Below are 27306 nucleotides of genomic sequence, written 5' to 3'. Positions count from 1 at the left end.
CATTAATTAGAACTGTTGGTAATGAAACAAAACAAAGCAAGGGGAGGCAGAAATACCTAATATATTTACCCAAGTCCTCTTTTACCACACAACTAATATTTTGAAAGTGCTGTAATGTTATCTTTGATGCTTCTACAATAACTTTTCCTTTTTTTTTTTTTTTTTTTTTTTTTTTTTTCAAATGCAACAGCATAAGTAACTTCTATTTCCATGTTTGAAGTGGGAGAAATACTTAGCCGCTCTGTACGAATATTCTGCACTTTTGGGGTACTGTGATATATGAACAGCATCCTGGCATAGCACAAACTACTGTTCCATGTTATTCATATAATGTTTAATTGTATGATACTATGTCTTTTGAAAGTGGAATTTGTTTACCATACTTAAAAATTACAAAACACGTTTCTTTTATCAAGAGTGCAGTTTAAAAAAAAACACAACAACCTTGCCATTTAAAGGCAAGTATCTTGTGCTGGTGTTACAGACAGGGTTTTTAACATGACAGAAATGCAACAGGCCCATTTTACACTGCCAAAGCCCTGTTACCACTTTACAACTCCTTTATTACTTCTAAAGGGGTGCGAAGGAGCTTTAGAGTAAATAACAGTCGTAGTCTGTCAGAGAGACAAGAGCTGTACTGCAAGCCCAATGGGTCAATAGGATATTAACACGGGTTAAATGTCACAAGTGCTCTTCTGTCTGTAGGACAGATTTTCTAAATGGCGTATGTTGGTCATTTTCCCTGCTGAAGTAAGAGAGTTAAGTACGTAATTACTTGGACTAGAGAAATATTTTTAAATATTTGTTGTTGAGTTACTAGGTACACCATATATAGTTATTCCTATCTAATATTTTGATATTTTATTCTTATAATGTCTGTCAGCTTTTCTTATTGTATGTGATTATAGTTAATACTTATAGTCATGTTCCTCATGTAATTGATTTATACCCGAAATGTAAACATCACACATTGGGATAACAGGACTCAGAGCAGACGTACTGATGCGTTTTGTAGTAGGATAAAAGGCGGCTCAGCACATGGGGGAAAATGCAGCCGGTGTGCAGAGACGGCCACCCTGAGGATTACCAGAGCATAGCTGGGTTTTACTGACCGTCCTGCTGCACAGTGGAGGAAAATAACGCGTAGATCTTGGTATTTTTCCACCACCACTAATTCTTTGCACATTAAGTATTACTTTAAAGGGGAATTCTACTGTCACGGGTCCAAATCCATGACCAGTGTGAGCTCCCGCTCCGCGCCGCACTGACACCGGGGGGGTTTCCTGAGGCAGCCCCACCCCGCCCTGTGGTGTCTGACCCCGCCCCCCCCCAGCCACATCCCGCAGGCCCGGCCGCGCCGTGTCCCTCCGCCCGCCCGGCCCCGGCCCCTGCCCGCCCGCGCAGCCAATGGGCGGGCAGCGGCGCGCTGCGTCACCCAATCACTCCTCCCTCCCGCCCTCGTCCTCCCGGCGGCCAATCGGCGCCCTCCGTGGGGAACGCTCCGCCAATTGCCTTTTCCCGACCTCCTCGCCCGCCCCGCCCCTGTGCCGCTCACACAACCTCGATGGGCTGGAAAGCCCCGCAGCGCCCCGTCAGCTGGCGGCGCTGTCGGCCAATAGCACCCCGAAGCGCTGCCTGCCGCGCTCTCTGATTGGCTGCGTGGACAGGTGGGGGCGGGCCCGGCGGGGAGCAGCAGGCTGCGTTTCACCGGCCGAGAGCGGCGGCGGCGGCGGCGGCCGGGATGGGGGCGCGGGGCCGTGAGGCGGGGCCGGGGCAGGTGAGCGGCGGCGCCCTCGGGCCGGGGGTCGGGGCCCGCCGGGCGGTGTCGGGGCCGCGGCCCGCAGCGCTCCTGGCGGGGCCTGGGCGCCCGGGGGGGCCGCGGGGAGCTCCTGCGGCGTCGTTTCGGGAGGCGAGCGGGCAGCGCGGCGGCGGCAGGGCCTGGGCGGTGCTGGCGGGGGCTCGCGTGTGGGAGCGGCACCGGCTGCGCGCTGAGGCGCCCCGCTGGCGGCAGGGCCGGGCGAGAAGGGAAGTCGGGGGAGCCCCGAAGTTGGGCAGCCTGGCGCGGCCTGCCCCCGCCGCCGCTTCCCCGCGGAGCGCGCGTTGCTGCGGGCACGGCTGCCGGATCTGCGGCTTCCCGAAGCGCTGGGAGCGGGGAGGTGCCGTGGGCAGGAGGCGGGAGCAGCGCGTGGGCGGCCAGCCCGCACACAGCCCTGCCGCTGGGCACGCACCGGCTGGGGTGCGCCAAGCGCCCTGGGCCCTGCTTGTCGCTGGGCCAGGTCTGAGTGGATTCCCCCGGGGCTGGTGGCGGTGGCTGGGCTGAGCAGGAACTGACCTGGGCACTGGGGTTCAGCGAGCGTGCAGCGTGATCTGCTCCCTTGGAAACAGCCGGAACAGGTACCCTAAAGTGCTTCGTGTACCAGCTTCTGATGTACAGCTGGAAGTGAACATCCGTCTGTGCTCTGCTGCTAAGTGCTGATCTATCCCCTTTTATAAGCGATAACTTGTTAGAGCCGTGTATTTGCTTTGGCGTGGGAAGGTGGTGAGTAAGTTTGTGAAGGTGTTCGGTAGAGTGATAATGAACCTTGTAATGGAAAACTTCCTGGTACTTGATGTAGTAGCTTCATACAGTCTGTGGGGATGATGGGACTTTGGAAGACTGACCACATGTAGTGTAAAGTTAGCGTTATGTAACCCAATCGCAGCTGGTAACGTGTTTTCCCACTGAATTCTCTACTCCTAAACATGTTAAGGTTATGTAACACTGCAGCAGTGGACCTGAGTAGAATTACGTTTTTTTTGAATAGCTGCAAATGAAGCTTTACTTGATGTATTCTTCATTTCTTTTTTTTAAGCTCTTCAGCAGACCTTTGTTAATGTGTTGTCTCATATGTACTTATTCATATTAAAATTGTTTCTAAAAGTGAAACGGAAGGGACCCCGTGATCCCTGTAACGTCAGAGATGCTTGTTTGCAGTGTTTTGGGTGTCAGTTCTGTGTGGAATGGCTTGTAAAAAGGAGAGTTCAGTGCATCAGCCTTTGAAAGCTCAGAGCATAAAGTGGAGCTATAAAGAATAGGACAGTATGTATAGTATCCTCAGTGTCTGGTGGAAGTAAAGGGAGGTGGCAACTTGGCAGAACTTGGATAGAACTTGGTTTTGATATCTGAGTAGACTTACAAAAACTCATGGTCATTTGGGTGTGTTTCCTATAGGGGAAAAAAAAACACAAAACAGATCCTGTTGTATTCTTAATGAGTTCCCTTATAGTACTATAAGGGAACAGTACTATAATAGTACTATAGCACTATTACAGTACTCTATATGTAGTACTAGAGTAGTGTATATATATATTAGTAATATATATATAATATAGTAATATATGTATTACTATAGTATTATAGTAATATAGTACTAGTACTGTTAATAGTAACAATAGTACTATGTTATAGTACTGTTACAGTACTATAATAGTACTGTTTCAGTTTGATGTTGGATGTTTTTTGTTAAATGGGCTTTATTCTTTGTTGATGTTTGGGTGTATCAAATAAAAGCTGAAGAAAAATACTTTTTGAAACTTGAAAACAAATTGAGAGTCTGTTTCATTACTAGGCTTTATTTCAGTGGGGTGCTGTCCCTCAGTTGTGAATTACTTTGAAAATGGAAGCACTTCAAAAAACCACAATTTCTACAGGCTGCTGCAGTAGTGGTGTCAGTGTGATACTGCTATTGATGATGAAATGTACTGTACTGAGAGGTGGAATGGCTTTGTGGCACAGGAGCCTTTTTAGGAGGGCTGGCAAGTCAGCATAGAAATGTGGGAGCTCCTAGTGACTGGAAGATGATAATCTTCCGGTCACTAAAAACTTAAACTTAAAAGTAGGTGGGTGCTGTTATTTTTCTTCAGGTGAAACAGTTTTAAGCACCCTTCTTTTGAAAAAGGTTGCAAACAATTACAGTGCTACTAGGTTGCTTCCTGATAGCCTCTAAAGCTGGGATCTAGCTGAGTAGGGAAGTGGCAATGGATTTTGTGGTACTTGAATGCTATTGGAGTAAAGATATGGAGGAAGTGGGTAGCAAGAAGAGGTGCAAGGACAAAGTATTTGTTTTATTATTGACTGAAGTTAAGAACATAAGTAGTCACTGAGCTTCTCCTCTAACTGCATGCAAGCTAGCTGTGACATCACAGATTAGCAGCAGGGGAATTTGTGTGAGAACGTATTCTTAATTTGTATGGCACCCTTTTCGCTCTCCACTGGAAGAACAAATCCTGTTATGATATTGCAGATTTTCCTTCACATATCCAATATGCTCTTAACTGTGAACATATATAGAGATGTATATAGCAAGTAACAAACATACACATAATATGTATCTGCTGCCCTGAGCAGTGAAGTATTAGATATTTTTTGTTTATTGATTGTGAGCTACAGTGCCTAGGATGATATTTAACTAAGGCATTGGCTTCCAGGGGACTTTATTAACTGATATTTTTCTCACTTACTTGAGGTGAATTACCTTTCTGAAATGATAAAAAGGAAAGCCTCCAGATTTTTCTTGAGAATCTAATGTTGCAGTGTTGACACAACGTGGTTTTCAGACGGTGTTTGTTGCTTACTGAACTGCCCATTTCTATTATGTAAAGAAATGGCTATAACAAACTGGTAAATTTTCCATTTTCTGTTCATCTGTTACATTCACACAATTTTCTGCTTCACTAAATCAAAATGTTATATGAGATGACAGCTGTAGTACACTGTCAGAAATAGGTAGTCACTAAGCACAAGAAAAGGTCTTTACAGCAGGAAGCTTCTGTGAAATACTGTTTGTGAGCTGGAGCAGGATATTTATTCCAGTTCATCTGAAACTAATTTCTTTTTCTTTCACTTGTGTGGTTCTTGCATTTCAGTACACTTTTTCCATAGCCCATTGCTTCAGGGAACCAGAGAAGGAACGGAAATACACAGCATTAACAAGCAGAAATGTGTGTGTGGTCAGCAGTATTGTGGCTGTTTAGAGACTTGTTTTCACTGTCTTGGATTTTCCTGATCTATTTTTACTCTGTAGGAGGAGTGGTTGTGGTCACAGATTTAAATTATTTTCTGTTCTTCAGGCTAGCTGCAGTTCCTCAACTTAAATTTACTTTTTTTTTTTTTTTTTTTTTTTTTTTTTTGTCCTAGGTCTTCCGCTCTGGATCTGGTTCTTTACAGAATGAATACTAAATCGTGGACCTTCCAGTAGTGAAGATCAGTGTGTATATTTATTTATCAACATCTTATTTTCTTTTTCCTGAAAGCTTCTGCTCAGCCTCTGAAGTTTAATCACAATGAATTCAGGCTTATGGAGTCAAGAAAAAGCAAGTTCATCATATTGGGAAGAGCGCATCTTTTACTTGCTTCTCCAAGAATGCAGTGTCATAGACAAGCAGACTCAAAAGCTCTTGAAAGTGCCCAAAGGTAGCATTGGGCAGTTCTTTCAAGACCGTTCTTCTGTGGGACACTCCAGAAATATTCCTTGTAAAGGCAAGAAATTGCAGATTGGATTAAAGATTTTGGAACAGCCTCATGCAATCCTGTTTGTGGATGAGAAGGATGTTATCGAAATAAATGAAAAGCTAGCTGAGTTGCTTTTGGCAATTACTAACTGTGAGGAGAGATATAGCTTGTTTAAAAGCAAAAGCAGGTTAACTAAAGGCATCCAAATAGATATTGGCTCACCTGTTAGAGTACAGCTTCGGTCAGGAGATGATAAATTTCCTGGAGTTGTTCGCTTCAGAGGACCCTTGTTGCAAGAAAGGTCTCTAACAGGAATATACTTTGGAGTAGAGCTGCTGGTAAGTTTCTTGATGGGGGGAAGCATCATATATACTTTATAAGATGAGTTGAAAATATTTTTTTAAAGAAGCAGTCATAACAAAATCTAGAAGCATTGTTAAATTGTGCAATCTTCAGTCTTCTCATAAATATTATTATTGAATATCTGTGATGGTGCCTTATCACTTTAGCCTCGTATTCTGCACATCCAGTGAAGATACAGGGGCTGTGTGACTCTTCTGGTGTAGAAAGAATTGCTTAAATCTGTATCATGGCAAACATCTGACTCAGATTTCTGTTGAGTGCTTTAGTTTTCCTTGTTTAGTTTTTCTTGTATCTTGGCACTGCCAAGATACAGCCCATAAACTTAGAGTTGCTGTTCATGTAGAGCACCAAAATTTAAATGGCAACTAGCTAAGGTGGAGGTATTTCTGCAAGCGTAATGTCTAGCACAAGCTTTTGAAGGGTCAGTCAGATTGAGGAGAGTGCTACTCTTGTGCCAGAAGTGTATTTTTCAAAGTTGTTAAACTTTTTCCACATTGTTTGCAATTCCCGGTAAGAACCTCAGGGGATATCTGGGCCTGAGCACTTGTTAAAATCAGCTCTCTTTATTTGGCATCTAAGTGAAATTTTGGAATGCTTGGTGTTCATGTCTACTGTGAAGTAGTCTTACCTTGATCTGGCAAAAATTTGATGATGGAAGCAAAATCTGCACCTGAAGAAAATACGCTTCTTTGAGTAAAGAGTCTTCTGCCTGCAGCTTCTCTCTGATTTAATGACATCTTAACACTTATTCCCATAAGATAGTATGTATATTTGCCACAAATTCTGCCTTTTTTTCCCAGTATAATGGTAGTTCGTCAGACTGATTCATACTGTGATTTCTCCAGGTCAGTGGATTATATTGCTGTTTTTGTAGTAGCCTGATTCTGCACGAAGTACACTACTATTTTCTTTCTGCTCTTCTTTCCCCTCTGACACTTAGGAAGAAGGTCGTGGCCAGGGCTTTACTGATGGACAATACCAAGGCAAGCAGCTTTTCAGATGTGATGAGGATTGTGGGGTTTTTGTTGCTTTGGACAAACTGGAGCTGGTGGAAGACGATGACAATGAACTGGAAAGTGACTATGCAGCTCCAGTTGATGCAATGCAGGTAGAACTTCCTCCTCTGGAGATCAACTCCAGGGTATCTCTGAAGATAGGAGAGAGTATAGAGTATGGGACAGTTATATTCTGTGATGTCTTACCAGGAAACGAAAGTTTAGGATACGTTGTTGGAGTGGACATGGTAAGAAAATAATCTGACTTTGATTACTTCTGCATGTGTGTTAGCTAGTAAATGACATGCAATATAGAAGAAGCAGCATTATCCACAAGGTGCTTCAGTGGAGGCTGACCTAAAATGGGAAATAAACACTTGTGTCCAAAATGCAACTTGGTAATAATTGTATTGGCATTAGGTAAATTAGATCCTATTTGATGCGAATGATTTAGGAGACTATATACTGTGGTTACTCTGAGGAGCCTCCACTGAGCTACTTGCAGTGGTGGATGTCAGTCTTCAAGTAACAAGAGCTGAATGTTTGTCTTTTGAGACTGGCTTTGTTCTGCCTTTAAAAGAAAAAGTCCGGATTTCTTTTTTCTTTTTTCTTCTTTTTTTTTAATGTAACTGTGGTTTGTTTGAGTTCGTGATGTATCTTAAATGTTGAGTTTTAAGTACAAAAGTTTATGTTTCAAGAAAACATGAAGTTGGTGAATAAAACTTTGTAAACTGGAATTTCTTAATGAGCTACTTCCAACTTTTTTGGCAGTTCAAGGGTTTTTGTAGATCAGGTACTTCCATAATCTTGATTATAGTAGCTGTTAGATAATGGTACTGAAACTGCTTTAACTTGTGCATAAGTAATGGATTTTGGTGAAGGAATGCTTGTTAAAGTAGGAAATATTTCAAAAAACGGCAGTGTCTGTCTTTAAAGACTAATGTCTCCGGTCTAAACAAAAGTTTGTACAGAAAAAATAGTTGCTGTCAAATCTTTCGTTTTCCTTTTTAACATTAAGCATGTTCCTAAAGACATTTGTGTATTCTTTATGATATGAGTCTTTTCTTGGGGTACATGTAACATGCTTTTCTATTTCTAGGATAATCCTATTGGAAACTGGGATGGAAGATACAATGGAATACAGCTGTGCAGTTTTGCAAGTGTTGAAAGTACACTCCTTTTGCATATCAATGATGTTATACCAGGTATGCCATGCTTTCTTAACCAGAAAGCAGACTTTGATAACATCTTAACTTAGACACAGTAACACGATTCAAACAATGCTGCAGAATTATTGTATCCTGACGTCTCTTGAAATAGTTTTACCTTCTGCGTTATACTTCTTTTCAGTTACCTCCCCCTTTTGGTTACAGTCTCACTGGAAACCATTTTAATATTAAGCAGTATTCATGTCATTGTATAGTATTCATGAATCGGATATGCAGGTATATGAGTGGCTACAGCAGAAACCTTGTTCTTGGAATGTTTTCCAACTTAATCAAGGAATTCAAATACCTTGGTCAGAAAGCTGTTCTTCCTTCGGTTGGACAGCATTATTTATGCATTCCATGAGTAAACACTTGATTTTTTCTGAGAATTTTCAAAGTAAGGCTGTGTGCAAATATTCACTATTCACAGTAATTCACTGAATGGTGTTAACTTGTAACCACTACAGTTCCATGATTCCCTTTTTGAAGAATGCAAAATGTCATGTTATTTATTAGTGCTCTATCTGAAATCAGGTGCTAATGAGAGCACAGTCTCGTACAGCGTGTAGTCTGTAACTGTTTCCCCTCTCTCTTCAATCCAGCCAACTTTTCTTAAGTTCACCTGCTGCTTGGTTTAATTGAGATGCATGTTTTTGGGCCCTCTTTTCTCTGGAGAGCTCACATGGACTCTTTAGTTATTTATTTACTTTTGAGAAAAGAGCATTTGGTGTAGTTCTGTTGGTAGAGGAGGGGAAATAGTTGAGATTTCATGCTTTAGTTTCCCATAATGGAAGCATAAAATACACATTGAAGAACCTGAAGTCAGACTGGTATGTTCAAGAAATAAAGGTAGACTTTAGAGTAAGTAATGGTTGATGTGACAGAAGCAAAATATATAAACAAACAATTATTACATACCAAACAGGATTTTGCTCCACTCAGACTTAGGATGCCAGACCTTGCTTCATTTACATTTCAAGCTGAATTTTTCTGTGATGTAGTGAAGGTATAGACAAGGAAAACTAATACCGTGTTCATATATTGCATCTTAGAGACTGTGTCACAGGACAGGAGGCCTCCCAAGCTTGCCTATGCCTCAAGAGGTGGTGGTGACAAAAGCTTGTTCAATCATAGTAAGCCAAAGGCAACAGGTATGTATGAGAAGTCATTTTTTTTTTTCTTTAAATAATATTATGAATTGATATATTTTGGGGAAAAATGATGCCTTGTATTTCATTTATTATTGCAGTTATATACAAATAACTTCTTTGAAGTAATGAAAGCACAGAATGTTTGTGCTTATTTTCCATAATAAAGATGGTAGACTGTTTTCTGAATAGTGTTTTTGTTAAAATGCAGGCAATGGTTGAGATTGCTTTCACAAAAGCCAGTTTGAGCTTTTACAGAAATTTAAAAGTATGTTATCTGCTAGCCCAGTTCAGAGCTGCATTCTCCTTCTCTGAAAGTGTTTTTTTTTCTTTAAAAACAAAGGAAAAAAATGCTTACTGTAAACTATCTCAAACTGCTTTCTTATATCTATAGCTCATAGTAATGAAAAGTTAGCACCTGTGGGGTGTTTTTTGTCGTCTTTTCGGGTTCCTGACTTTGAATTTCAGCTCAGAAAATCATTTAGTTATGGAATAAACTACTACCTTATTGCAAACTTAGAACTCTGTTAGCCTTGATGCAGGAGTTTGCTCCTTTGTGGAAAGGCAGTTCTGTTGTCTTGAAAGTATGGTAACAAATTCTTACTATAAGAAGAGAGCACAGCTAACCAACTGTAAATGATGATGAATCTCTTCAGTACAGCATGCGTTCTCTTCCAGGGTCTACCTCTGAACCTGGAAGTAGAAACAGATCTGAAGTCTTCTACACATTAAATGGCTCATCAATTGATTCTCAACCTCAAACAAAACCAAAACCCCCATGGTATATTGATGAAGGTAATGAGAGATGATAGTCTTTCATGTAGGCATATCTTTTTATAAAAAAAAAAAAGTGCATGTACTTTAAATAAAACAAGTGTAAGTTTAATTTAAAACAGTTGGAATATGTTGCTTTAGAGGAAGATATGGTATATCTTAAAGTATCTCAGAACCCCAGTGAAAATATATGATCTTAATTGACAGACCTCTTTATTCTGCGTGTAGGAAGTTACATCTTGGAAATGTATGTGCAGCACTGTGGGAATGTGTATGTCTCATAGGTAAAATAAAAGCTGAGGCACACAGCTTGGAAGGAAGACATGAAGATATTCCTAGTAGCCAAGTACATACAGTAATTTTATTTTGCCTCTTTGTTCTTAATGTTACAGATCTAAGGGAACTGCAGTATTCTGCCATGCTAACTGATCAGTATGGAAGTAGGAAAAATTTGACTAATCATGCGTCTGTGTATATAGATTTGGGGTATTTAAAGTTATTTTTGTAAATCTGTCTGAATTTTCCCAAGTCTGTGTATGTGTATTCAGAGCATAAATGGATCTTGATTTGCATCCGGATTTAATGCATTTTTTCTTCTCTTGGCTAATTCTTCCTGAAGCATGGCTGGCTGAAGGCATAGATACTAAACTAATAATGTTAATGTATAGTGGATTCTTACAGCAGTAGTTGGCCCTGTATTCTGGGAACCATGACAAAAATGTTAAAATTGTTCTTGGTTGCCTAACAGATTTTAAGCATGGAAATATGTTTAAAAATTAGTTATACATGATGTTTTAAATAAGGTAAGTACCCTATCTAAAAAGAGTGTAGAAGTAAAGGATTAATTTCTTTCTACTTTTTTTTGGATGTTAACTTCTATTAATAAAACTGTGTGGGTAGAAGAAGTGAGGAGGCTTTTGCTCTGTAAATACCCATTTTGTAGTAGAGACCACATAGAGAGATGACAGAAGATGCAAAACATTTGTGTTACTACATCTAGTTGTGATCTCATTAATCAAGCACTATGTTAGTCATGACTTATTTAAATCCTTTATTCTCTGTGGACACTGATAGATTCCCTGTGCTAGAACCAAAGTATGTTGTGATGCAGCCAGGGGAATAAACACTTACCCAGTTACAAATAATGCCTACAAGCAGTTACTCATCTGTGTACAAGCTGTAATCCCAGTTCTTTCCTTGGCTGTATGATGAATTCCTCCTAGTTTTATCCACTACAGGAATAATCCTTGTGGCTGTTAACTTGTGTTCAAACACCAATTCTAACCTGGGATTGATGTCAGGAGGAATCAGTCTAAGCCTTCCTATAATTCCTGGCTAATGTCTCGTTGTGCTGCTTGTTTCTATTGGTTGTGGTAAAAGTGGTACAGCTACGGTGATGTCTCCTCAGCCACTTCTGTATCTCCATTGCTAAGGGACAAACATCTTCCCGCACATCCCCAGCTGTTAATGCTTCCTATGCAGGACACTCATTAACTCTAATGTAGTTGCATGGTTTGACAGTGAAGTCTCTTCTTTTTTTTCCACCCCTCTAACCAAACCAAACAAAATCTGAGCTAACGTCTTGTTTTTGATTCTTAACAGTTGCTGAAGATCCTGCAAAATCACTTACTGATTCATCTTCTGGATTTGGGCATTCTTCCCCGCCACTGCAGCCACCTTTGACAAACTCCGTGTCTACAGAAAACAGATTCCATTCCCTCCCCTTTAGCTTGACAAAAGCATCAAGTACTAATGGTACTATTGGACACAGTCCCCTGTCTTTATCTGTTCAGTCTGTCATTGGTGATGTAAATACTACGGCTAACCAGGAGAGTCCATCAACAGCAGGCCCCATCAGTAACTCTCATGGTCTTGAAGCAGGCTCCTTGGCTGAAGTTAAAGAAAATCCTCCTTTCTATGGAGTAATCCGCTGGATTGGCCAGCCCCCTGGTGTGAACGAAGTATTAGCTGGACTGGAACTGGTAAGTATCTGATAAGCTGTAGTTTGTTTTAATATTAATTACCTGTTACTAGTTCTGGTTTTTAGATTTGGTCTTTGTATACTTCGCAGAAGTAGTCAGTCTGGAGGAATTTGTCAAAATGGGTTGCTATGTGATCTTGTAACATAGCTGGAGTCTTAGATGGGCTCTGACTTTTGTGGCTGCCCTAGGCCTTATTCTGTTAATAGGCTTTAAGATGGCTTTGTGTTACTAAGGGTAATTGAATTAAAAGGACTGTAGGTGACTAGTTTGCTTTGTAGGTCGCTTATGTGCTTTAAAGGGAGTGTCCTTCGCTCACCTTACTGAGATCCTCATGGGGGGGAAGATGGGGAACAGCTATTTAACGGCTCTTTGAAACGTATATCTACCTAAAACCTCCCAGGCTTAAGAGAGGGGAAGATGATGCACGCCAGCAAACAGGCAGTGTCCATCGGTAGAGTTGTAATACTGGTTTTGGTAATTGATGGTAGTGATGTTCTGTTATGGTAGCCACGTGCTTCATGTTCCTACCATCCCTTGATGAACACACAGTTGTTGCAAACATAATTGCTGTTCTGTACTGACAGGTACTCTCTAGGTGCTGCTGCTGTGGTGGTGAATGGCTATCAGATATTAACGTGTATGTGATTAGAGTCACAGAATCAATCATCAAGGCTGGAATAGACCTTCAAGGTCATTAAGTTCAACCAACAACCTGACCTACTGAGTCTAATCACTAAACTGTTAGGAACATGGAGTTCTTTACTTTGGCATAACTTTTTATAATTGTACACTGTGTTTTGTTTATTCAGAAATTTGTTTATTATAAAAAATTCAGATTTTTCTAAAACAGAAAACATTTAACTGAGTAGGTGAGATTGTGACTGGCATTCCAGCTGCTGGAAAAATCCTGATGCTTTTCGCTTCTTTGGGTAGAGCTAAAGCTCTAGTTAGCCACAGGGTTAGACTGCACCTTAGGATAGCTTGTGTTAAACTGGTGTCGTGGATCTGTCTGCCGTGTGCTTCTGCACTAGAACCTAGCAAGTGTTGGTAAGCAGGTAATATACCTTCATCATGTTGTCAGAAATACCTAATGATGATGATTTTTATCCTTCAGACAAAGCTTGTGTTGTCTTTCCTTGACATACACACTGTGTTTTGAAGCAGGTAGTTTTCCTGTGCAGTCCACAATCACGCTGGAAGCATTCATGCTTCCCAGTGCTTAAGTGATTTTAATTAAGTACTGAAAGATGCTCACTAGTCCATGTGTGTCTGTTCTACCTAGTAAGGGAATCTAGGGTAAGTGGCTAGCTCAGCTGAATTCCTGAAGTTGACTAGGTTTTATTCTCAATCTTTTTCCACATCCTTCAAGTTTTCTTGATGGAATTTTTATTTTAATTTGGATGGAGTGAAAGGTTAAGTTGAAGAAAAAGTGTAGCTTTTAATTTTCTCAACAGATACAGTTTAAGAATGCCTCAGCTGTTGTTTGTATACCAAAACATGGGAACATTGTATATTAAGCTTCAGAGGACCTAAAGGAGGGTGATTTATGAATATGTATTTTCTCATTACAGAATTGTAGAAATATGAGAAAACAGTGAATTCTCACTTTAATTTTCAGGAAGATGAATGTGCAGGTTGTACAGATGGAACATTTAAAGGAACTCGATACTTCACTTGTGCTCCAAAGAAAGCTCTTTTTGTGAAACTCAAAAGCTGCAGGCCAGATTCCAGGTTTGCATCACTGCAGCCTGTCTCCAACCAGATTGAGCGCTGCAACTCTCTAGGTACCAAGCTTCTGCTTATTAAATTATCAGCTGGGAACTGACATGGGTTTTGGTTTTGTTTATTCCTGCAGTATGTACTGTGTACTGAACACTGGGAAATCTGTACAGGTATTACTTAAAGGAGAATCATGAATCTGTACAAAACATAAGTTCTCTGACTTGCTTACTCTTAAAACAAGACAATCTTCATTTATTTAAGGAAATGTCATAAAACTTAAGGATTTCTTGTTGTGCTATATGTTTTCTTTACTTTAGAAATTGTAAAGTAGTCTTGCTGAAAATGATATCTGCAATCCCAGCAGTATGAGATTGCAATATCAGAACTAAGTTATCTTTGTCAAATTATTTCTTTTTCTAAACGCTATGTGAAAGCGTGCTTTTATGGTGAAAATTTGTAGTTGGAAAAAAAATAATTGGCTTTAGATATCTTAGCTTTCTTGGGTCCATGTCATTGTGCCTGCAACAATCACAAAGGATGGGTGTCTTGATATTTGTAAGATGGTGTGAACAGGGCATTTAAACTGAGAAGAGAACTTCATTCCTACAGGATAAAATTAATTGAGTGCTGTAGGCTTTCTGAAGCGCTCTGGCGTGCATTTTGTGTGGAATGCAAGGCCTCGTTCACTTTGTGGATGAGATTCAATCTCAGTTATAATAAAATGCTATTCTAGTCCAGAAAAGGAAAGCTTACACTAAGGCAGTAGCTTAGCTATAAAACATTGATAGGAAAATCTGAAGAGGGATAAAATTGGAGGCTTTAAAGTGTCTTTTGAAAAAAATTTCAGCCTTTGGAGGTTACTTAAGTGAAGTGGTAGAAGAAAACACTCCTCCAAAAATGGAAAAAGAAGGTTTAGAGACAATGATTGGAAAGAAGAAAGGTATCCAGGGTCATTACAACTCCTGTTACTTAGACTCCACCTTATTCTGGTAAGTTCATAATTTGTATCATGGCATCCCAAGGCTTATGGGACATATGCTAGAAATGCAGAACACGCAGTCTTTGTTGCGGTGATTGTCTGTTTTTTTATTACTGTGCAAATAACAAGCTTACAAAGTCATGCAGTGCAGTCTGACACATTACTGTGTTCTTTAAATTTGATCAAGTTCTGCAGGATTTGCTGCTTAACTTGAAATACTAATCGGTCTTCCCTATGTCCAAATTGCACTGGCCTTAGATATCTATACTCTTCCTGACTGAAGTCTGTGGACTGTTGAAGGATGAAAGAGTACTTGGGGCATGGCAGAGCCTGGGGGAACAATCTCTTAACTTGTTTGCAGAATTCTATCTTGGCAACTGGTTTTGTATTCTGCTGGAGTGAGGATACTGGTTTAGAGCAGACCTTTTACTCTTCAGTATGGCTGTGTTGTGTTGTGTCTGTAATTATCTGATTTTGAACTTGTGTAGTTCTTGAATTCTTCCTATGGCTTTGCTTGGCTTGTTTTATGTTGCTGAGGCATCTGAATGGTTCTGTCTTCCAGAATCAAAACAACCTTTGCTTTTTTTCTTTTTTTATCTCCTTTGTAGCCTGTTTTCTTTTAGCTCTGTTTTGGACACTGTGTTACTGAGACCTAAAGAAAAGAATGATGTAGAGTATTACAGTGAGACTCAAGAGCTGTTGCGGACAGAGATCGTGAATCCTCTTAGAATGTAAGTAAAGACACAAACTAGTCTCTGGTCTAATATAAACTTTATAATAAATCCTACTGTCTGTGCATTCCTGTTACAAATCTGAAAAGTTTCTAGCTGCTGCCAGTTTGATTTTTTAAAAATATTTCTACTTGTTTTTCATTGTAAATTTCATCAACGAAATAGTTATTCATAGTTTAGTTATAAAATGCTTGTATTTGTTGTCTCTGGAATTAGAATCAGCACGAAGCTACTGTAAAACTTATATGGAGATGAGTACAAAAGCATTGAGAAATGTGGATATTGTGAATTGATGTAACTTCTGTCTTTAATGTTTCAGTTCTTGATACGAAAACTATTTGGGTTATGTTATGGAGTTTCACAATTTCATAGACTCTGAGGGGCTTTTAATGTTACATTGATTGTTTCGTGTGGTCTGCAAGTGGCCAAAACACTCATAGAACTTTGTAATTTCTTGGGTACAATGAGCAAAGTGGAAATGGCAAAAATTATCATAAATTATTTGGCTTCATCCTAATTTTGTTAAACCTGCAAATAACAGTTCTGAAATTCTGTGGGCTGCCTCTGAACAATTCATTAGGAAGTTTTCCTCACATTTACAGAATAAGATGACAGGTTCTGAACCCGTCCTTATATAAGTGTGTGTGTACTCTGGGTGGTTTATTCAAGGGTTCTCTGGTAGGAACAATAGCATACACAGTAGCAGAAATCTCAAGTGGCCAAGAGGACAGTGTTAACTCCTCTTGCCTTTCTGCCAGGCTTAAAACATTCTCTGTACTCTGTAAAGATATAGAAGAAAAGATGGAATGCTCAAAACACCAACTTCTTGGGTCAAGGATACAGTTCTCTATCTTTCTCAAATACTGATTTTTTTTTTATTAATGACTTCCACAGTTGCATGACATTCTGAAAATGATGCATTAAGTGGTGCAAATCGTTGTGAAAACAAATCAAAAGTAGTTACTTGACTAATCAGAAACAGTTATGCTTTTGGTAAGTTAATGTTTAAAAAATGTTCTTAATGTTTTGCAAGAACATTGAGCACAGCACTGCATTTATAGTGCATTTAGAAAACTGGGAGTCATATAAGTATGAGGAGTCAATACACAGCTTTGAAGAAATACTGTACATAGTAATAAAAAGTGAGCCTCTGAACGTTTATGTTTTCTGCTCCTCTGACTTGATTGCAAAGTAGCTAATAGTTCATTAACCCATTTATCTTAGATATGGATATGTATGTGCTACAAAAATAATGAAACTGAGGAAAATACTTGAAAAAGTTGAAGCTGCATCAGGATTCACATCAGAGGAAAAAGGTAACTGGGAGGTATTCCTTTCTTTAACATTTGGAAGAATTGTACTACAAAGGAACTTAAAAGCCTATATTAGTGTACCAAAGTAAAATACGCACATGTTTCTGTAGCAGCAGTATATGTACCAGAGATTTGAGTGACCATTGGGTGGTAGAAAGGCGCTTTTCTACTTCCTTGGGTCCGTAAGGAATCCCCCGTCTTTCTCTGACTGGATCTTTTTTCTTTGCTGTTGCTTTCCTGTGCCCATGTCTATGTGAAGAGAGAACTCCCTTCTAGTAGTTAAGGGAGATCTCAGAAGTGAGACTGTGATAAGGTTGTGGTCTGTCCTCTTTCAAAATGTCACTTTGCTCCCTTTGATCTTTCTACCACAACATTTCATCACCATAGTGATTATGTATTATTTCAAGAAATAAAATACGTGTTATATTAGAAAACATGTTTTAATCTTTTGATCTTGTGCTGCATATTGTGATGAATGCTTTATTATGTGGCTGGTATGGTTTTACCTGAAGAAACATTAAGTTCTTTGAAAATGCTAAGTGTTGAAAATCAGTATTTATTGCAGTTGGTGGCAGGAAGAGGAAAACTGTTTGTCAGGGGAGCATAGACCTCTGGGAAGTTTGTTCTGGCTGCATTCTTGATTAGAGAACTCAGTCCTTAGGTTCATACGGGTGTTACTGTCACTCTGCCTCCCCTTTCCTATGTGCTTTCGCTGTTGTATTTTGAAAGCTTTTATTTCTCTTGGGGAAAAAAAATGTGGTGCCAAGTGATTCTTCTGAAATACAGAGTATGTCTTCAGTCTGTACTGGAAAGCCTTGTTGCCTTGTTGAGCCTGTCTTTTATTAGGGCCATTTGACACCAAAAGTGTAAATAGAGGTTTGTGTCATAAAATGTTCATAGCTTCTCATAATCTTACAGTGTAAAAAAAAAAAAAAAAAAAAAAAGCAAAATGTTATAAAAACTTCGAAACTTTCACATCAGTCTTGAATACTATACTTGTTTTTACGTAGTAACAACACTTCATTTTCTTCCTAGATCCAGAAGAATTTTTGAATATTTTATTTCACCATATTCTAAGAGTTGAGCCACTGTTGAAAATAAGGTGAATTTATTTTTCTATGTTGAACTTGTCTATCTGTAGAGTCTGTTGCTTTTCACATTGAGTCAACTTTTAAGACACTTTTGACTCGTGTTTATTACTGCTAATAAAATTAAATGTAATGAAGTTATATTCACAAACCCAACAGTGTATTTTGCCCTATTCATCTTTTGTTTTAAAAACTCAACAAACAGTCTCATGAGAACTGGATGAAGATTCCCTGTCCTAAGGATGTCTGTGTGGGGAGCCACGGGAGTTGTAACTAAGAGCTGGGCAGTCCCCCAAGTTTGGATTACCCTTTTGAAGAGTTGTGTTGGCTGCGTAGGAAGTCTAACAACACTAACCATTTCTGAAATTTCTACTGTAGGTGGATATAGTTAAGCAGTGTAAATGTCTCCTTGATTAAAGTGAAATACTTCGTTAAACCCAGTCAATATTTTTTAACTTCTTTTTGGGAATATTGTGAAGGCACAGAAGAGAATTACTGTTGTTCCTTTTCTTGCTTTATTACTGAAACTCTTTATTTGTCTCTCCAATGAAAGCTGCTTTAGTGTGTTGGAGTTTTCACTGTACATGCTTAGGAAGTATTTTTGAGTTAGTAGTTCAGTAATGCATAGGCATATGCTTTTAAAGCATACTGCTTTTGTTTCCTAAATAAGTCTTTCTACAATCAGTCCACATGTAATACTTGATTGCCTATTGTTTAATGCCTTTTGTTGCTGATGTTTTTTTTAAAAGCACAACATATTTCAAAGTAGAATGTTGGATATAATATTTTTTTTAGAAGTTAATATGTTCTTAGGAAAATACAGCTGCTGTTACAGTAGATCTGATTTTTTTTTTTCTCTCCTGTTATCTGTTTTTAGATCAGCAGGTCAGAAAGTACAAGACTGTTATTTCTATCAAATTTTTATGGACAAAAATGAAAAAGTGGGAGTCCCAACAATTCAGCAGTTACTGGAGTGGTCATTCATCAACAGCAACTTGAAGTTTGCAGAGGTTGGTGACAATGGTTGCTTTATTAGAAATAATACCTAAATATTTACCCATTCAGCAATAGGACAAAAGTGGGATTTGGTTTGAAAAGAAAATGCCAACATGCTGGAGTTGGGAGAACTAGGTCAGTGGTACAGGTTACCTATGTTACAAAAATATGTATGGTTGACTTAATAATGTATATTCTTTGGCTAAACAGACCAAAGTAATTTAGGTAAAGAATTACTAAAAGAAAGCTTTTTGATTACTGCCAGTAACTTGTCTTAAGAACTAATATTTTGAGATTCCTGTGTTTCTGAAAAGCTTTACGGAGGGAAGACTTCTTAAAAGTCATGTTTTCCCTTTACTTTTGCAAGGGGAGGAAGTACAGTATTTAATACCGTGCTTGAGCAGAACAGGAACTTAAGACATTTGACAGTGACTTAGACGCTAGATGCCTGTTTCGTAGCTGTAGTTTTTTTGGTTTTCATTTTGTTTGGCTTTACTCTTGTTAATTTTGAAGACAATGGGTTGCAAGTGTAGATAACATGAATATGTTCATAGTACTAGAAATATCTCTTTAAATGTAGGTTGTTACCTATTTGAGACTCATTGCATTGTTTTGTCATTTTACCTAGGCACCCTCTTGCCTGATTATTCAGATGCCTCGATTTGGAAAAGACTTCAAAATGTTCAACAAAATTTTTCCATCCTTGGAGTTAAATATAACAGACTTACTTGAAGACAGTAAGTATATAGTATTGTGTTGTATAATGAAAATGAGTTTTGAAAGTGGCTAATACAATGAAAGTAAGTATATTGGGCAGTTTTCAACATGTGTGTATGTTCAGAACTGAGTAGCGTGTAAACCTGTAGCATGTCAGTGATGGTGCACGTTCAGCCTTAAGTCCCACTGATTTTTCAGTTAGGCAGTCCTAAATTTATACTTGTCTTCCCATTAGGTAATGCAATGATAAACTTGGTGGATGACATCTAGTTCTAAATATTCTAATCAAATTTAACAGTTGTATTAATTCTTCTTTTAATCTCTGTTCTGAAACTGTCATTACCTTTTCTTTCATTGTCATGGCCATCAGCATATGTTACATATTTCTTTGCTGATGCTGATGGATGCAGAGGCTAAGACCAATATAATGCTTTTATCTTTAAAAACCTGTTTTTACTTTTCTTCCAGTTGGTAGATCTTAAATTTTATCATCCTCTGTTTGCAACTTTACCATTCTTCAAACCTTTTTCTCTTCTTCCACATTATATCAAAGGGAAGAAATTACATACAGTAGTATGTTTTTGCTTTGATTTTCAGTATGGTTTAAGCTTTTTAAATATAATTTTTCTCCATGTAAAGTAATAAGCCTTCTTCCTTTCCATACCTGTCATCTTAGAAAACTAAAAAAGCCCCCCCCAGTGAGAGACTAATGTCTTGTTTAAAAATGCAGCTCCCAGGCAATGCCGTATATGTGGAGGGCTTGCTATGTATGAGTGCAGAGAATGTTATGAAGATACTGATATTTCTGCTGGGAAAATCAAGCAGTTCTGCAGAACCTGCAATACACAAGTAAGCTGTCTTGTCTTTTCTTCATGTGTTTACTCCAAATAGTATTAGCTGCAATAGTAAGAGTGTGGTGAACCTTTCTCATCAACAGTAGTATAACTGCTATGCCAGGTAGTGTAGCCTTCAGTGGCAAATTGGGATATCTACTTGACCCTGAAACATATTTATCAAGTATTTTGTAATAAAAATGTGGCAAATACTAAGTCTGCTACTGAATGCATTGGAAAAGTAGTAATTGCAGGCAGCTTGGAATCTGTTCTCATGCGGCTTGCTTTAAATCATAATTTTACATACCTGCTACCTTGTTTGAATTGATAAGTTCGTGACACAGAACCATTTAATGCTTACAGCTGTTTGGTAACTTGAAAAAGCTGTCAGAGTCACAGCTTGTTTTCAATTCTGAGTCTAGTAGAAATTATTGCATTAAACCTGCCCCCCCTTCTATCCTTAGATTTGACTTTTCTGGGTAGTATTGAACTAACTGTTGGGGGGGGAGGGGAAGAGAAGAAATGTTTACTGTGCTACTTTTATTGCAGTTCCTTCTCTGATGCCATTAATCTTCAGTTCAGCAGTATTGTTCTTTTTAGCTTAGTCTGCCACAGAAACAAACAGTCTTGTGTTTTTTCTCTTCTGAAATATTACTTCAATTGTAGGTTCATCTTCATCCCAAGAGACAGAGCCATAAATTCAATCCGTTGTCACTCCCTAAAGACCTGCCAGATTGGGACTGGCGACATGGCTGCATCCCATACCAGAAGATGGAGTTGTTTGCTGTTCTCTGCATAGAAACGAGCCACTATGTAGCTTTTGTTAAGTATGGGAGGGATGACTCCGCCTGGCTTTTCTTTGACAGCATGGCAGATCGTGATGGTACATCATCTTCAATTTATTCTTATTCGTTTTTTTTAACTTGTATTATTGTTCTAAATTGTAGTGCCAATTTAATTACTTCATTATATCTGTGGATACCAATATCATCTAACTTGAGGTATTAATGCTGAGACATTAATTTTGACTCAGCTTTTCCTGAGCACACTGATTTCATAGCAGGCTGAATGTGTACGGTCTGAATTTCACCTAAATGGATGCTTTAGTAGTAAGTAGATGGTACAAAGCAGAGGCTTTCCAGCAAGGCTCTTCATGGCTTTTTCTATATTTTGCAAGTTTGGCAGAGGGAACATCTTTAAAATACTGAGCTGCAGGAATGTGTTCGTTCAATTTACTTTTACGTGGATGTACATGATTGTCAGGTAGTATTTCAAATATTACTTTTACTGGTTTTACTTAAGTTAGTATAATTTTCTTTGGGGTAACAGAAATAATGTTGCGAAATCTACGCCACTGCTCTGAATCTCTTTAGAATCAGTGAAAAACTTACCTTATAATAATGCAAGTGTTATTAATCAGGTGTTCTCTTAGATACTGCTACATTAAGTAGTGTTTAAATAAAGGACTGTGTTTAGTTCTGATGTCTGCAAAAAAAAAAAAGTAATAGGTACAGTGTTGGACTCTTTCTATCAGTTCTGTGCCTGCAGAGGTCCTGAGTCCCTATATGTTAGGGTGTGATTTTTTTTTTTTGGAGCGGGGAGAAGAATCGTACTTCGTGCTGAAAATGAGAAACTGCTACAAGGCTTAAGGGCTCTTTCTTAACACCCGCAAGGCAATCGAGCTTTGTTTTGAAGTGTTCAAAATGTGTATGACTTAAGTCTGTTAGAAACATCGTATTTCAGGAAATGTAGTTCATGTGAGATGCTGCTGATCTTAGTTGTTTTTTTGTATCACAAATATTTTTCTTCAGCTGGTATTATAAACTAAAGTGTCTCCTGGCAAACAGTGTCATGGATGTCTGTAGTTATGGTTCAGTTTACTGGTTTTTGCATTGAAAATGGCCATGAGCAAACTCAGCCTTAGTTATATAAATCAGGTACAGACACTCATGGCTTACAAATTCATCAGCTGTTATTAGGTGTCATTTTATTAACAAATTCAGTAGCACGTGAGATGGATTTTATATGCAAGTCACTCTTGCGAGGTTGTACACAACTTTTAGCATTACTGAATATCCAGAGTGCTCTTTCTGGTGGGGTTCATGTGTGGTGGTTGTGTGGGTTTTTGTTTCTTTAGTGATAGAGCAATCAAACTTGGGAAGCAAATCTTCTGAGTAAGAAGATAAATACCTTGCTATTTTTTCCTTACACAGATGAGTATTTCAAATATATAAAAGATGCTCTGTTAGAAAAGCAAATACTTGTGCTTGATCTTACTTTTTCATGATGCTTTGAAGTCCTTGTGCAGAAGGAATTATGCAGTAATTCTTTAAAGACTAAATTTAATGTCAGTTGGTTGAGTTGAGATTTTTTGGACACTACAGATATTCTGGTAACAATCGTAATTTTCTTGGACATTTATGCTTTTTGTGTGTGTACCCTGAGGTAGTCCAGAATGAAACATTTGCCTTCTTTAGAAGGCCTTTCCAAGAATTGTTGATGCTGTCGTAATTATAGTAAATTATACAGAATAATTATATACATGTAGATGGTATCCTAATCTGTTTCTTTCTTTCTTTGTACGTAATAGGAGGTCAGAATGGCTTTAACATTCCACAAGTTACCCCATGTCCAGAAGTTGGTGAATACCTGAAGATGTCTCTAGAAGAACTACACTCACTGGATTCCAGAAAAATTCAAGGTTGTGCACGAAGACTGCTTTGTGATGCTTACATGTGCATGTATCAAAGTCCAACGATGAGTTTATACAAATGAACAATGTCCTCTGGAAAACTGAAGAAACAGTGAAGAGATTTCTACTGTTGCATTTGCTGCATTTTTGGTTAGTTTTAATGCAACCGTTGCTGGCAATGGATGCGATGACAAGGAAGAAGTGGACTCTGAGAACAAAAGGATTACTGTTCCAAAAACTACATGTGGAGTTCTGTAATTGAAGTATTTAAGCATTTTGCACTCTAGGAAGTGTGCTTGTGTGTGTTTGTTTTATAAACAAAGTCTAAATGAAGTTATTAAAACTTAAAGCTTTAAGTGCATTGATAATATAACAGACTCTTAAAAAATCTTTAAAGTGGAGTTTTATCAGGAGAAGCCTCCTTAGTCCATTGAGAATGTAAAGATGCAGTGCTATTGCGCAGTGTATTTCTATGGACCAAGGATGATGAGTCTCATATTTCTTTCTCCTCTCCCACCCTCCCCAGCACTGCTTCTCACCCTTGATCTTCTCAGCACCATAGATTCTCTCTTCAAGTTTTAAGAACACAAATTTTAAACTGTTCATTGCAACTAATTCTGTCCTGTTAGCTGTTCATTACTGCATTCTCTTCAGTTCATGCATTTACATCTCTGAAAAATTCACATCCATTTAAATATCTGAATTCCTGTCTTGTGAAAATCAAGCACACTGATTTGCTGGTTGATAAGTTGGGATTTTTGGAGAAAGAAAGAGGAGAAAGAGAAGAAGAGGGTTTTGAGGGGAAGTGTAATTGCTGAAACACAACTAGCAATGCAGGGTAACATCTTTTCCTAACTGTGTATTTTTAAAGGAAGCAGACTGGAACAACATCAACTGTGTACAAATGGTTGGAGGACAAAACAATAAAATGGAGAATTGCCTCAGGGAATGTTACAGAAGTGGACTCTGGTTCTTGGTGAAACAACACTGACTTTTATACAGTACATTAAGCTACTACCTGGGAATATGTTACACATCTGACTCTTCATTTCAGGGTTATTAAGGAATATTAAAAATCTCTGGAAAGATGAAACCAGAAATGAAAGTAGAAAAGTGTTTTACTGTATACCAAGTACCTAATGAAAACTAACTCAAAGCTGCAAAACCTGTATTGGTGTAAAATATTATTGGTTAGAACCAAGTTTATTGGTTCTTGTTTGTAATGAAATACTGTTGTTTTAGCTGCTTTTTTTTTTAGCTACTCCTGTCTATTCTGACTAGCAAACACATCATATATATATATATATATATACACACAGTAAAATGTGGCTGTACAAATATGATAAATTGCATATAGAGAGTGCTGTACATTTTCAACTTTTAGGAAGCTTTCCATACAAAGCATCTTATGTGGGATTGAGTTTGTAGAAGGAAAGGTCAAAATGTAAGAGGAAAAGTCCTAAGTCCTGTCTTTACAACAATGAAGCACAAGGGAGAGTGATACTATATTGTAGAAAGTGTTACTGTGTGCTTCTTGAGAGGGGGGGAAAAAAAAACACCTAAAATGTGTATTTGGCACACACCAGTGTTGTACTAGAGCAAGATATGAAAATTACTCTTGAAGTACGTGGCTGTCAGCTCTAAGAAATGTAGGTATGTTGAGAGAGTTGATCTGTTCCATTGGCTGCTGCTGAAGTGTGTTTTAACTTTTCACTGTGAAGAGCAAAGAAAGTTCTTTAAATGTCACTGCTGCTTTTGCCTCTAATCGTCTGGATTCCACCATCCCTTGCCTTACTTACCTAGTCTGTGCTCTTTGGCAAAACTCAGATTCTCTAGTGTCAGTAGTACTTTGAGCTCTTGAACTGTTTCTCTCCTGAAAAATTCCAGTAAAGCTTTAGGTGATGGATTCTGTAAGTAAACAGCTGTCACTAAAAGGGGTTATTGTCCCTGGGCTATTAGGCTGTGTACTAGCCTGCTGTGGAAGAGCAGCTGCGTGCACTTACATGTCTTGACAAAGATGCCACAGAAGCATTGCAAGGGAAATACAAGCTGTGTGGTCTTTTTAACCTTCTATTTATTAATGTAACACGAGCACGAGGTGTGATTGTCCTTCCTTTTGGCTGCGTATTGAAGATATGCAAGATCCCTTTGTGACTGAACCTGAAAGTACTTGCAAGTAGTACTTTAAGGTACTTCCATACAAGAAGCAAACATAAAGGCTTTACAGATGGACAAGCACAAGCCCATGTAAAAATGCGACCAGTCTGAATGTCTGGATTTCTTCTCCCTAGATTTACTTCCCACTTTTCCCTATGCATTACATGTCATATGGCATAACAGCAGCCTTCTGCTGCTTCTCCTGCCTCCATCTCCCTGCCTTCATCTGTACTGAAATCTACTAAAGTTGTTGGTAAACCTTACCTCTTCCTGCTGTAATTCAGAGACCCTTGGAACAGCTGTGGCTGGAGGGGAGACTTGGGCCTGGCAACCATGTTAAATCTTTCTAGATGAATAAGCCAGTAGCAAAGTATAATCAACTGTTTTTCACAAATGCAACTATCCAATGATCCTCTTTTTTTCTTTTTTTCTTTCTTTTTTTTTTTTTTTTTTCAGAATGCGTAGTTTATTAGCAGAAGTATATTAAAATAGATATGTGTACACGAATCTCTTGGCTTCTTGACTCTTAAACTTTTGGTCTTAGACTGGAAATGTAGAAGTGTGAACTTTTACTGGGGTATGTGCAGAACACACAAAAAACAGTTTAAATGCATTACTGTGCATGCTTCTTGGTGACAAATACTGTGTTTTGAAATGCAGATGATGTTTTACAGCCTGCATTTTGTACGACATTATTTTGCAAAACCACAACTAGTTTTGCAAACGCTGTGTGACTACATGGTTAGTTTATTGCTCATTAGCTAAGAGGGCAGGGATGTCTTCTATGGAATTAAAAATGGTTTTTGATAAGTGAATCTTTTTCTTTTTAATGTAAAAATCTTTTAAGTATTACTTTAATACTTTCAAGTATTGCATTGGATCGGAGGTAATCTGGCAATGTAAATTAAATGGAAACTAATGTAACGAAAATGTAAACTAACCCTAATTTTGGTTTTCTTTCTCAGAAAAGGATTATGCAGGAGAAAAAAACTCACTGTGAAAGGAAACTTATTTTACAAGTCATACAATAGGGTAATAAACTGTTTTTAGCCTTCAGCATATACTGATGGGGAATTGAATAAGGCAGTTTGAAGAAAGCCTGTATTTTAATGCATCCACTGCTGGTAAATGTAATGCCCAAAGGTTCCAGTGACTCAGCACCCACCTTTTATGTATTTAATGCATTTTTTTAAAATACAGTGGATGTACCTATAAATTGACAGCAGTTAGATGATTGCTTCATGGGTTTGCCTCTTAAGTATTACTGACAATGGTCTTACACATAGGAAAATGCATACAAACTATGGCTCCTAACAGCATGTAAAAAAATTAAGCATCTTTTCTTACCTGGGGAGAAAAAAATGCACTCCTGGACAACTCTCAGCCTCTAATCTGCTTTTTTTTTTTTTTTTTTTTAATGGATTCACATCAGTGGAAAATTGAACAAATCGCTGCAGTACTTAATGCTTATTTTGAACCTATGCGATAGAAAGAAAAGGTATTACTTAAATGTGATACCTTACACATTGCTGTAAAACAAAAGCAAACAAAAAAATCACCATCAAAACCAAAGCACTGTAGGCAACATCAGAATGTTGGTATCTTTTGCTGTGGGAGGTAACTGGAGGAAAAAAATTACAAAAGAACCTGTTCAGTATAGGTTTTTCTAATAGCTGTGATACTGACTGTGCTCTTGAAAATGTAGTACTGTGTTTTACTAAGTAGCTTGAGCAATTTCTGTTTTAAGCAAGTACCATGTGTAACAGAAGTTACTCATAATCATAAATGGTTGGTTCATTTCAATGCACTTATTTTTCTTGTGCACTTTATACTCTACTTAGATGAACTTGGTCACCATGATCCCTAACGACAGCCTGTTTAATACAAAGCTACAACTTGCTGCAAATTGAAATTTTATGGTTTCAGAACTGTGTTGGTATTAAAAGCAGCTTGAAAACATTGTGTATTTTTACCACTGTAACAAAGCATGTTTTTTCTCTGTTCTTAATGTTTTGCTAATAAACATCTCATTTGTGCACAAATAGTCTCTTAAACTTATGAGCACTGTCTGCAAGAATGAGTTTGGGAAACAAACCATTGTATCAGGTTGCCCTGAA

General features: G+C 38.4%; 1 protein-coding gene across 3 annotated transcripts; it reads left to right on the top strand.

The window, feature by feature from the left end:
- Window positions 1-1644: 1644 nt before the first annotated feature.
- Window positions 1645-27231, top strand: CYLD (CYLD lysine 63 deubiquitinase). Of its 3 annotated transcripts, none has more exons than XM_027467204.3 (17): window positions 1645-1777; window positions 5177-5829; window positions 6795-6962; window positions 7949-8054; window positions 9110-9208; window positions 9884-10000; window positions 11582-11961; window positions 13580-13745; window positions 14531-14672; window positions 15271-15393; window positions 16618-16709; window positions 17742-17808; window positions 18672-18804; window positions 19419-19527; window positions 20238-20356; window positions 21007-21223; window positions 22931-27231. In XM_027467204.3, exons 2-17 carry the CDS (start codon window positions 5323-5325, stop codon window positions 23113-23115), a joined length of 2730 nt encoding a protein of 909 aa, XP_027323005.2. In that variant the 5' UTR covers window positions 1645-1777; window positions 5177-5322; the 3' UTR covers window positions 23116-27231. The 3 variants fall into 3 exon arrangements, with proteins under 3 accessions (XP_027323005.2, XP_027323002.2, XP_005021628.3); XM_027467201.3 differs by having other exon boundaries at window positions 6795-7097; XM_005021571.6 differs by lacking the exon at window positions 1645-1777 and adding an exon at window positions 1836-2394 and having other exon boundaries at window positions 6795-7097.
- The last annotated feature ends 75 nt before the right edge of the window (window positions 27232-27306 follow it).

Source organism: Anas platyrhynchos, chromosome 12, assembly GCF_047663525.1.
Source record: "Anas platyrhynchos isolate ZD024472 breed Pekin duck chromosome 12, IASCAAS_PekinDuck_T2T, whole genome shotgun sequence".
NCBI lineage: Eukaryota > Metazoa > Chordata > Aves > Anseriformes > Anatidae > Anas > Anas platyrhynchos.
This window is presented reverse-complemented; position numbering and strand designations above follow the sequence as displayed.